The following is a 13,261-nucleotide window of genomic DNA, read 5'->3' on the forward strand; positions in this document are numbered from 1 at the left end:
AAACGTTGTAATATCCCACCTTGAGACTTGATGGAGTAGGTCTCGAGCTCGTTAATGGGTGATGGTTTATAACCTTGAGACAATGTGCTCACATCAATGCAAAATACCATATCACACATACTAACATGCACTTGTTTAAATTGCACTTCCCCTTAAATTAGGCAAAAATGTCACACACCACACACACACACATATCACTATATTTTGTCCTTAAGGTAGTAGCTTTATTTATACTTTACGCCTTATAAACCTTAAGACGTTTCACCTCGACAATCTTCTTTTACAAAAAGTGACTTGACAACCCCTCTAAGGAGGCATGCTAGTACAAGAATACAAAGTGTGAGGACGAAGAAACTCCAACTCTGGTGCAAATCCCACAAGAGCCTAGTAAATGCACATTCATCGTCCCTTTATGATGAGGATGAGGATGGAAAGACTTTGGAACTCCAAAGTCGTCTTCAAACGATGTCCAGCGCAATGACCTATACAAAACGCAACAGCAACAACAGAAACAATGCCAGCACTTCTAGAATCCTTCTTGTGTGTCCAAGCTTACTCTCCAAGCAGAGCCTCTCGACTTGTAGCCGCCCTCCATGCTGCCATATTTTAAAGACGAAGTGGTGAAAACGAGATCATACAAAACTTCGAATGTTCACGCATGAAGAATGGAGATTGCCAACGCACCTATGTATGCCATCAATGAGATCAACAAGAATGCGAGTCCTGTGATTGTCAAATCAATGCCAAACAGCACACCCGCGAGGAAGAATCCATATGCAGGGACCAGGGAGATGTTCAAGATTGCAAGTATCACCGACGCTACGCCAGAAATCGCCACTGCTGGCCAAGATTTGAGGCTCCGCAATTCACAAACCATGAGCAGCTTGAGGAGTCCCTGTGCCACATGAAATTAACGATGTTCAGCTGCGAAGAAGAAGGTCGCCCACCATCAGAAATTCGCTTTTCTTTACAAGCTAATCGTATGGAAACTTACGTGGACGAGGAACCAGCCAAAGAGAACCCATATAAACGCGCTTCCCTTGCGAACTCGGGCCTGAAGGAGGAGCCACAGCCCAATCGCGCAGTGCAGGATCCCGAGCAGCAAGAAGGAGGTGGTTCCGGGGGCTCCGAACACCAACAGGAAGTGCAAAAGCGCAGCGATGCCTCCGACGAGCAAGATCCAGGCCACCATATGCTGAACAGAGATGCTCAAAAACAACACAGGGAGGACGATGGAGATGACACCAACAGCAAGGAAGGCGGAGCCAAAGATGGAGCTAAGGAAGGAAATTCTGCCCAGGTATTCCTGAGCCATATCGGAGCCGACAGAGAAGAGGAAAGGGCGACGCTGTCGATCGAGGTCACCATTGGAGGGTCGTCGAATGGCTGTGTAGTGATCTCTGGTGCTCGCCATAGCCGAGCAACAAACAAGCAGCTAGCAGGAAGAAAGAAAGAAAGAAAGATGACGGGCTGGAAGTTGCAGGAGACGAGCAAGCTCCTTTGTTGTGGTGTGTTGTGCCGTGAGAAGACAGCAAGTGGCTTCTTGTAACATTGCCACCTCCACCCTCACTGGCTTGCATAGCTATCCTTTAACACGTGCATCTGCCTTCATAACCCTAGAATTCGTGCATACACATGCACGCACACATACTCTTTTCACATGCGTGTGATGGATGTACACATTCGCGCGTAATCAAAATGCTTTCGCAGCCGGTGAAAATGTATGTGCCGTGTTAAACACCCATGGAAGGGAAGAGTGCTACCAAAGCTCGCTCTCTCCCTCCCCAAATTCTTTCATGGTGTTTTCCAAGTTTGTTAAAAAAAATACCATTAGCAAATAGTTGATGCAACGGCTAGGGCAATTAACCTAAGCTATGGGATGAAATTATCAAAACGGGGGCAGTTCCACACATAGGGGTGCAACGACAAATTGAGCACCCAGGTGCACATAATGACATTCACGTCACAAATAGTCACAATCCACACATTGAGTAGGGTTGGGCAGGTTTGATAGGGAAAGTGAGCGATCTGCACCGGAAAAGCAAGCAAAAGGTGAGCAATAGGAAGGCAGAGGCTACCGGGAAGTGCAGAGGTACCATATAAGACGTTATTTATTGGCTGGCACTCTTTCCAATGGTATCCAGCACCTGGGTAGCCATTTGAGTCCATGAGAAAATGAAGGATCCGTTTGGGTTTCTCTTGTTTGAACCCATAACCCCCTTCCAATTTGCTCATGATTGGTACCTCTAGGTTTGAGCTTCACTAATTTTGATAGAAGTACTTTCAAATAGGTCATGGGCATTTAGTGAAGGGAAGCCTTCTAAGCGCCTAAAAGCTTACTATTAGCAATGCATCAAGCTTATAGAATTTGAACAAGCATTGAGAAATAGGGGAGACTTTGATACACGTCATTGAGCATATACATAAGGTCATACATGGAGAGTGTGGTTTGGGATCAGTGTGGTTACAACATGATTATGGAAGGGAAGAGAACACTTGTGAAAATGCATGTGTGTGTGTAGCCAATATGCTATCTTTTTTTCCTTTCCTTTTTTGGATATCTATGGAGAACCAAAAGGGGAAAACTAAAATAGCTAGCACATTAGCTAGAGGAAGATAACATTATAAAACTTTGTAAAAAATGTATGTGCATGTGCGCCTTTGTTTCTATTTCTCACTCTTTGTAAAAATAACATTAGCTAGAGAGAGAGAGAGAGAGAGAGAGAGAGAGAGGGAGGGAGAGAGAGAGAGAGCGAGAGGGAGAGAGAGAGATGCGCATCAACTCCTTTTTACAAAATTGGTGCCAACCTTGCTTGTAAAAGATGTGTTAAATCCTCCAATTGCTTGTGGAAGATTTGTTTCTCAAGAATCTCTTTACAAAAAGACATGTACATATGCAAGGCATCATCATGACCTTCCATAGAAAAGATCAAAGCATGCATATGTGTCAAAAAAGTGTGTGCGTGTGTGATGTTTTAGTATAACCCTAAAGTGACTCCAATTCTCCACTATAGCACTAAGACCAAGGAGGCAATGCTTACAAAACACATGGAAAATAGTGCACGTACCTCGACCATCCTTATCCAATTATAACTAGGTCATTGTCTTAGTAGTAAAATATCTTTAAGGAAAAGCTTGTATCATTTATAAGTTTGTGGAGTTTACAAGTGGTCCATGTCATATAATAGCATCTCTAAAAAATATACCTTGGATTAGTTGTTATGATGATTGGTCATTTGATTTTATTGTATAAATTTTTTATCCAAAAAGGCTATGAACATAGTATTCAAAAATTTTGGATTTTTCTAAAGTCCAATTCCAAAACTAGACCCAATATAAATTCAACACTTTTTAATTGCATATTGATGTGGTTTTTTCCTTATACTTTTGAAGGAAATTTTGGCATGAAAAATGAAATATTGTCTAAATCTTTTAAAGAATATGCTCTTATAGACATCCATATGAGAAGACGGTTATTTGCCTGCAAACAACAAGTGGTGTGCTTACACACCGTGCTAAAAAAATGGCATTAGGAGATGCTTGCTCTCTAGGATAGGTGTGTAAATATACACCTTTTTTGGTAAAATACAACATTTTTACATCTATCTTAGTATATTATACAACATCAAAAGTTTGCATCAACACTTCAAAGATACTCATACACACATTCCAAATAAAAATTTTGACAAATTTATTTCAAATTTTGAGTTGCATAAATTTTACATCAACAATTCAAAGATGCTAAATGACATACACATATTGGAAAGAGAAAATGTCAATATCTTTATTTCAAAATTTGGTTTACATAAGATGCAAGACTTTATTCCACATTCTCCTCTACTCCTTCAGTTTCACCAATCTTTGAGCCATTGGCGAACTTTGGGTGGCAAGCTCATTAGCACATGTCAAAGTTTGGGTGGCAAGCTCATTAGTAGTTGTCGAAGTCTGGGTGACAAGCTCATTTGGCATTTGGCCCTGTCACCAATGTTTGCATTGTACGCTCATTCGAGCCTCCTAACTCTAAGTCTTCGAAGGGCGAAAAGCGAGTTTTTAGGCGAGTTTTTTTTGGCAACCACCTAATTACTAGTACTCTTAGTACACTTACTCCTCTCTCTCTCTCTCTCTCTCTCTCTCTCTCTCTCTCTCTCTCTCTCTCTCTCTCTCTCTCTCTCTCTCTCTCTCTCTCTCTCTCTCTCTGTGGAAAATGATGCTCTCCAAGTTGACCTTATTATTACGGCAGTCATGCTCTCGAATCCCCCCCCTTCTCTCTATCAATTAATCATGCCCTCGAGTTCATTCTTATACCATCATGATGGGGAAAAAGTTGCCTCTCCCAACAACATTATTATACTCTATCTCTTAACAACCTAACATCATGATGGAAAAAATTCTCTCTCTCTCTCAAATGATGATCTTCAAAGTGACATTATTATATTTTGCTCTTGAATTCCCCCCTCCCCCTCTCTATACCATTAATCGTGCTATCAAGATCATTATTATGACTTCATGATGGAAAAAAGGTTCTCAACCACATTATTACTCTCTCTCTCTCTCTCTCTCTCTCTCTCTCTCAACCACATTATAATTACATCCCGCTCTTTACTAACTAGAAATTAATGCATACACATCGTTTCAACCTCGTTTATATAAAAAATCCATTTGTGCTTCATATAAATCTCTCAAAGGTAGCACCACTTTTCTTAATGTTCTTTCATCAATTTGTTTTGTGAACTGTCCCTGGATGTACAGCTAATTGTCTCATGTAAGGCAACAAACGTTAAAGGAGGAAGCTGTGAAAAGGGTCTCCTTTATATGTGGTTGGCACTATGTATGTGTTAGGTGGATTGTCTACCAACTTCTCCACACTGTCATCCACAAATAATGTTACATCAGGGTCAAAGTGGCGCCATCGGATTTGATTGAGGCACTTCCTTAACACGGGCCTATGACCTCGTGCCTTTGTAGGAAGTGCCATGCATTCTCTCTGGCTATACATGAAGACATAGAATGATTGTCGGCCGTGCACTTTCAAGCATTTGTCCCTCAATATTTGTATATAACGACGCAAGTTGCCCTCTTGCAGCAGTGAGCTCCATATAGCCACATCAAATATTTAGGTGACCTGTAGCATGAACTCTGCTATGCCTGGTATCAGCACCACCCAATTTGGACCGAGATTGATGGCTAGGACTGGCTTGTCTCCTATAGTCTTCAAACGCCTATACAATAGCACCCCATTCAAATCCAAAACCACTAGCTTTCTGGAAGCCGCGGTGGTAGCTGTTGAATCATAAACATAGATTGAGATTAGGAAAATACGTCATACATGGTACTGAGAAATCAAACATTTTTATCTTATTAATGCAAGGTACAACACCCACCATGCATCTCAAATATCTTCCGTCCATTTCGCAAAGACACGCAGTTCTCCGCCCATCCGCACCGCCAATCCCGCCAAATCTCCAACCCCTGGTTCACAATCGAGAATTGTGTCCCCTACTCTAGAGAATGCCTCTATCAACTTCTCCTAGAATTTATCTCCGTGCTTTAAGCAGTGATGATCAGGAGAAACGGAAATTGATGGGGGCATGCCAGAGCATACGCTTCTAGCAATTGTCATGCCAATATGTTTATTTTAGTCGTTTTGGTAAATCAATGGATGAACATGTTTGTCCTTTTTTTGCAGATGGAAATGTTTAGTTCAGGGCATGGCTACGACGTGAGGCCTTTTGGACAAAGCTGCATGAAGCTGGAATATTGATTCTCAGGCGCTAGAGAAGTTTCTACGGTTTCCAATGTGAGGAATCTGAGCTTTTCGTACACACCCAAGAAACAAAGCAGCATAGGGACCAGCTATTCATGCAGCTGAATAAAAATTTCAAGCCTGAACTCCCATTTGAGGCAAAGATGAGCCCAAAACTTACGAGCTAGAGACATGTGTATCGGTAAGCTTTAGTTGAAATTATTTGAGAGATTGTTTGTGTTTGTCCCATAGAAGATAGCCTAAACCAACACACTTGTTCTTCCTCGTGCAACAGGTTCATGTCCGTAAAAATTTCAAACAAAACATTGGACCACATGCTCAGCAAGTGCAAAGAATGGGGCACAATGGACAAAGACAAAACTATGTATGAGGACTTCCATAATTTGCAACAAAAGTGGCCTTTGGAAGTTTACAATGCATGCCCCTTGTTCTTGGATTACGCAAAAGGGGAGTACCCACCCGAGGAGGAAGAAATGTATAAGGCATTCAACAAGAAGCAGCGGCCATAACTCAACAACAAAACCACACGACCGCGGTAGGGGTAAACCCTTGTCAAGCCCCACATGTTTGCTTCCAAGTTATGTTTTGTGTAGTCCTAAACTCTTTAAAATATTCGCAGGAGGGAAGTGAGGCAAGCGCGGGGTAGGGGCACGCACTTCCTCAAGATCGGGCGCGGCAGGGGCGCAAAGCAAAAAAGGAACGAAAGCAGGATCATGAGGAACGAAAGCAGGATCATGAGGGCAGAACAAATGTCATTGACTTGGATAGCCCCACACGGAAAGGTAACATATCAGGCTATGAGACGTGAACATCAAAAAAGGAACGAAAGCAGGATCATGAGGAACGAAAGCAGGATCATGAGGGCAGAACAAATGTCATTGACTTGGATAGCCCCACACGGAAAGGTAACATATCAGGCTATGAGACGTGAACATCAGGCTATGAGACGTGAACATCAAAGAAGTCAATGTATATGTCATTTCTAAGTTTTCTTGTGTGTAGGGTGGGAGGTCTAAAATATGTTATTTGGTCTTATGTTTGTAGAAAAGGTCCCACCAATTACAAGGTCTAGGCATGAGGCACTGTCGACAACAGTTCTAGAGATACAAGAAGCACAACAAGTGGAGCCGCCAATGCCTGAAGTTCCACACACACAGGTGGGTAGCACCCAATTGGAAGCTGCCGGTGGAGAAGCACAGCGGCGGTTGGAGTCATCAGAGGGGGAGAGGGCCTCGCAGAAGAGGCCACAGCTTAGGCACGGACAGCATTGGAACTAGCCACCCAATTGCAAACACAAATTGAGGCTGGTCTAAGGGAGATGATAATTCAAGGTAGTTCCACAATGCCACACCATCAAATCAAACCTATCGAAGGAATGAATGGTGATAGTGAGATGGAGCACGTGCAGCACGAGGCAACAACAAGAGAGTGTCACTTCGAAGCAACATAGAGTGGACTATTGTAAAGAAAGCATATTCAATAAGTAAGGAAGGCCATTAATACAAAGTGTCTTCCATGTGTGCAGGTGGGGGGCAGATGAATCAGACAACTGCACATGTGCAAAAAGACGATGCCACATTGTACATCGCACCAAATTGGCGGATTGTAGATTGCAATGCATTTGATGCAGGGATGGCATTGATGCTAAAAGCTGAATGTCCAGGCTTAAACCACTTGATGGAGACACTCGAGGAGATCAACAATCGGAAAATGGCTTTGTGGGATGGCGAGCCAACAGATAGTGTCTTCCAGATGATGGTGGTTCGTGTTCCATGTCGGTTGCCAGGTCATGGGATGGAAGATGTGGGTGCGTGGAATATTAGCTCCATAGGGGAAACCACTGATATATTCCATGTTGCGACATGTTTGTTGGCAGATGATGGTGTCATTATTCTTATTGGGATAATGTCATCTTTGCTGCACCTTGTCACAACAACGTCACTCGCAACAGGATTTGCTGATTTGTGGAAAGTAATTGGTTCACAGGCTATCCACTGCACAATGCCGATATGTGTGCAAGAGGGTAGGGAGGTATGTGCATGTATCATGTAGGACTTTTTCTTGGATTTTTATTCGATGGGAAAATTTGTTGCTAAATATAAGGATGTTAAATTTCCATGTCTTGTCTATATGTGCAGCTCCATGTAATGCACGTGCTTGCATTCACTCACAAACATGGCGCATCCACTAATACCACCTGGGAGGACTTTATGGTGGATAGCATTGACGCGGAAGACTGGGTATGTAATTGTTGAAATTAGGGCATTGTGATGAACGCTAGAATCAACATCATTAACAAAGTGATTAGCAAATAATTAAGATGTAATTAGTAAGTAATTAAGAAATAGATTAATCTATGCATGGATACTCAAAAATCAGCAAATTCTCATTAGGGCAATGCCTCAATTTATAGAGTTTACATTAAGCATCAAATTTTGAGTTGCTTTTCTCTATTTTGTGAGAGCTCAAAAACCAAAATTTTTTACACATTGAAATGCATCCAAATTGCTCCAAAATCAGTATAGGGCTTGCATAGGAGTTGGCAATACATTCCTCCTTGTCAGATACATGTGTCTTTTGCCAGATTTACATGTATTTCCACCATACATCAGTGCTTCCAAGCTTTAATGGAAAGCTTCCAAAAAACCAGAATTTTGCTTACTTTGAGTTGCTCTAATTTGCTTTGTTTTTGTCTGAATCACCTGCAATCCGCTCAAGGATATTTAGAAGACCTTACCCGGTAGGCCAAACTCTCAGATCTGAAAGTAATCGGTGTGCGCCAAGCTTCATAGCTCCAATGGCAAGCTTCACAGCTTCTTCTTTCCTTTATCATGCCTCAAACGTCCTGACCATGGACGTACAGTACTACTCTCAGCTTCAGCTACTACTAGCCCAGACATAGTAGTAGAACTAGAACTTGCTTGTGGCAAGTTCACATGCACATCAGCTTCAAGTGACTCAATGACACCCTCATCCTTTGCTTTGTACCAACTAGCAAGCTCATCAAACACCACATCTCATGAGATAACAACTTGTCTAGTTTGTGGATTGTAACATTTGTATGCCTTTCGATCCTGTGCATATCCAACAAATACACACTTTTCTGCCTTAGGATCCAACTTCCTTCTTCTTTCATCAGGCACATGTACATAAGCTATGCATCCAAAAACTTTGAGGTGTCCAATGTCTGGCCTAAAACCTGTAAGCCGCATCTCTGGCGTGCTTCCATGTATGGCTACTGTAGGTGTTTTATTGAGTATATACACTGCAGTAGCACATGCTTCTGCCCAATAATAATCTGGCATGCCCTTTTCATTGAGCATTGCCCTGGCCACTTCACATATGGCTCTATTCTTTCTCTCAGCCACACCATTTTGCTGAGGTGTATACCTGCAAGTCAATTGTCTTCTTATTCCATGCTTTCTCAAGAAATGCTCAAAAGCATTTGAGGTGTATTCACCACCTCCATCTGTCCTCAAACATTTAATCCAACAGCCATATTGCTTTTTTGCAAAAGCTTTGAAATCCATAAACTTTTCCAACACTTCACTTCTCTCTCTGAGAAAGTATATCCATGTCATCCTGCTGAAATCATCTATGAATGTCACATAGTATAAACTGCCTTTGATAGATGGGTTTTGTGCAGGACCCCATACATCACTATGTACTATCTCAAGTGGCCTGCTACTCATATTTTCTTCTCTAGGAAACCGCAACCTTACCTGCTTTCCAAACTAACAGGCTTCACAAACATGCATATTCCCATCATACTTGAATCTAGGCAGCCCACTAACAATGCCTCTTGTCTACATGTTCTTTAACGTTTGTATATTAACATGTCCAATCCTCTTATGCCACATATCAATGTCCTGTATCACATTTCTGCTTTTAGAGAACATGGCTGATTTTAACTGAGGAATTCCAGCATCCAGCTTAAACAACCTGCCTTCTTTCTTGCCTTTAGCAATGACTCTACATCCATGTTTGAAATCCTCAACAAAGCAACCATGCTCGTTGAAACGAACCTGTAATCCCTGTTCCACCATTTGACCAACTAAGGCCAAGCTCTTTGTGATAGAAGACACATACAATACATCTGACATAGACTTTGTTTGACCATTGTGCATAACCAATGGTACACTTCCAACATGTGTAATGGCATGCTGAGTATCATCTCCTGTTTCCACATAGCCTTTCACATCCATAGGCTTTATATGCTCAAACCATTCTCCATGACAAGTCATATGGTTTGATGCTCTAGAGTCCATATACCAAGTGTCATCATTCTCAACATTTGTCATCATAGATCCCACAACATGTTTCATGGCAAACAAGTGATTTACAGTGCCATCATTACTGCTTGATACATAATTTCCACCACCATGTTGTGTAAAATGTCCACCATAATGACCACCACGTTGTGCTCTATCCCCTCTCAAATCATTCTGTTTGCGGAAACAATCTCTCGCCATATGACCAAATTTCCCACAATAATGGCATTCCACATCTTGTATAGATGTTTGTTGGCCTTGGAAGTGCCGTCGTGAGTTGGAGTAGCAAGAAGCAACCTACAGTTGCTTTATCTAGTACTACAGAAGCTGAATACAGAGGTGCAGCCATTGTTGAAATTTGAGCTAAATGATGAGCTAAGGTGGATCATACACTAGAATCAACATAATTAACAAAGTGATTAGCAAATGATTAAGACGTAATTAGTGAATAATTAGCAGATAGATTAATGTAGGCATGGATACTCAAAAACCAGCAAATTCTCATTAGGGCTATGCCTCAATTTATAGTGTTTACATCAAGCATCAAATCCCCTTGATTTCTCCATGATTCACTCCTTGAATATCTCCACCTCTTGCCTGATTCTCTCCACCTCTTCTCTTTTCCCTGATTATCTCCCAGAATAACTCTACACTCCTAAATTCCCTCATGCTACCCATTATTCTCTCCCAGTAGATTCTTCTCACCTTTTCACAGGTTCTTTCACAATTACATCTCCTCTTTTACAGCCTCTATCCAAGAGCTTGTTCCCACACACACCCTATTCACTTGTATATTTCAACACCTCCCCTCAAGTGAAGAATCCTAGTACACCTAGACCCTATACCAAGTTTTCCTCCCCTTACTTGGTAGTCCGCGACCAGTGTCTACTCCTCCCCTCAAGTTATCTCAGCACACCTGGACCCTGTATCAAGTTTCTTTCTTACTTGATAGTCCGCGACCAGCGCCTCAAGTCCCTAAACTCCATAGTCCTGGACACTCTCTCTCTCTATGTGTCCAAGGCTACTATAAGTGCCCGTGACCTTGACTAAAGTGCTCACACATACATCTACCACGTGGCCTACATCATCGGTGGCTCAGAGGTGGTTTTACTTTATTGGGGCAGGTTACATTGGGTTGTGGGCTCTCTCTCTCTCTCTCTCAGAGATTTTCACATGGCTCCTCACTCTTTGGAGCCTCACATCTTCTCTTTTCTTCAGTCTTCTTCTCGTGGCAGCATCTCTCCACGCGTCCATGTCTTCTTTCAGTCTTCTCAGGGCAGCTTCTCTTCTCGTGTCCATGTCTTCCTTCTGATCTTCTTGGTGTGGATCCTCTTCTTGGGAAGAGATATTCTTCTTCTTTCATGGCTGGGGCCATGAGCTCGTCCGTCAGATCATTTTGCTCCATGTGAGCAGCATGTTTCAATGTTTTGCTGACAGTTCCTTAGGGCTTTTTATGTTTATTTTGTATCATTATGCAATGCAAACCTAAATTTATGCAGGAGGTCTTACCTCTTGCCTTAATCTGGACAAGGGCAGTGTCTGTTCCCATTTTTACACTGATAAAATGTGCCCAATACATAATGCGTATAGCATTCATTCTCATGCACATTCCAAATGCAACTCTGGCTGTGAATAATCTTGAATTTGAGTGAGATTTACAGGCATTAACCAAGGGTTTAATGCAAAATGATGATTTTCACAAATTTATCAGCACAATTTTACCAGAAATTACATTAAATCAAGGGTAACCAATTTGTACGGGATGGTTGGAGTATCAAACCAACTCCGATTTGCAATCTGAAGTTATAGGGATCTGTATCAGATACCTAATGGTTAATTTGAACCCTCAATTGCACCAAAGTATAGTGATTAGCACTAATTAATCACTGATTAGCAAATTAATGCTATGTTTTATGTGCAAAAAACAGAGTATGCGGGGAGTCCAGATCTGGTGCCTTCCACTTCAAATGAGCTCAAATGCTTTCAAAGGCATCAATAGCAATGAGTCTAGTAGAGGATTAAGCCAAGAAACACAAGATTTGACCAAATAATGAAAGCTTAATCTCTGTTTTACCAAAGTCACCTGCAGATTTGATGAAGAGCTTGGATCTCAATGTAGACTTGATGAAACTCAATTCTGTCTTCACCAGCTTGTAGAGCATGCTTGATTACACCTTGGACTAGGAGGAATTGAATCAATTTGACTTGCACAAGGAGAAATCTTCAAAATGCTTCAGAAAAACGGCGCCCAGCAATCAGCGAAAATCGGCGCATCCTGACGGCAGTTTGCTGCGTTTTTTGCATAGGCTTGAAGCCAAAGATGTTAGCTAGCTAGTGCTAAAAGATTATGCCCTAACTCTGAGTGTGCTAGATGCTAGAGACCCTCCACTGGCTGGGGGTGAAGGGGAAGATGAAAAACTCACTAAAAATTGATTTTTTTACTAATTACCTATTAATCTTGATTAATTCACTAATGGGCTCATAAATCTGGTTGATTCTAGGCATGGCTCTGATACCATGTTGAAATTTGAGCTAAATGATGAGCTAAGGTGGATCATACACTAGAATCAACATAATTAACAAAGTGATTAGCAAATGATTAAGACGTAATTAGTGAATAATTAGCAGATAGATTAATGTAGGCATGGATACTCAAAAACCAGCAAATTCTCATTAGGGCTATGCCTCAATTTATAGTGTTTACATCAAGCATCAAATCCCCTTGATTTCTCCATGATTCACTCCTTGAATATCTCCACCTCTTGCCTGATTCTCTCCACCTCTTCTCTTTTCCCTGATTATCTCCCAGAATAACTCCACACTCCTAAATTCCCTCATGCTACCCATTATTCTCTCCCAGTAGATTCTTCTCACCTTTTCACAGGTTCTTTCACAATTGCATCTCCTCTTTTACAGCCTCTATCCAAGAGCTTGTTCCCACACACACCCTATTCACTTGTATATTTCAACAGCCATTGCTACTCCTGGCAGATTTGGGTGAGCCTATTGATGGCAAAGTTGTCATTCATTGTGACAACATGAGCAGTATACAGTTGGCCAAGAATCCAGTATTTCATGCGAGGACCAAACACATAGAGGTCCATTATCACTTTGTCAGAGAGAAGGTGCTGGATGGTACAGTTGATCTATAGTATGTGAAGACTGATGACATCTTTACAAAGCCACTTAGCAGGAAGAAGTTTGAGTACTTCTGTACTATGTTGGG

The 13,261-nt window shown here is 41.7% G+C and overlaps 1 protein-coding gene across 1 annotated transcript; it reads right to left on the minus strand.

Moving 5' to 3' along the window:
* Positions 1-259: 259 nt before the first annotated feature.
* Positions 260-1,713, minus strand: LOC147615548 (uncharacterized). The gene is made up of 3 exons (XM_086778949.1): positions 995-1,713; positions 685-895; positions 260-596 (listed from the first exon to the last, which is right to left on the minus strand). Exons 1-3 carry the CDS (start codon positions 1,412-1,414, stop codon positions 553-555), a joined length of 675 nt encoding a protein of 224 aa, XP_086635075.1. The 5' UTR covers positions 1,415-1,713; the 3' UTR covers positions 260-552.
* Positions 1,714-13,261: the final 11,548 nt, after the last annotated feature.

The sequence above is a fragment of the Cibotium barometz genome, chromosome 40, assembly GCF_041138505.1.
Source record: "Cibotium barometz isolate CiBa-2024 chromosome 40, ASM4113850v1, whole genome shotgun sequence".
Taxonomy (NCBI): domain Eukaryota; kingdom Viridiplantae; phylum Streptophyta; class Polypodiopsida; order Cyatheales; family Cibotiaceae; genus Cibotium; species Cibotium barometz.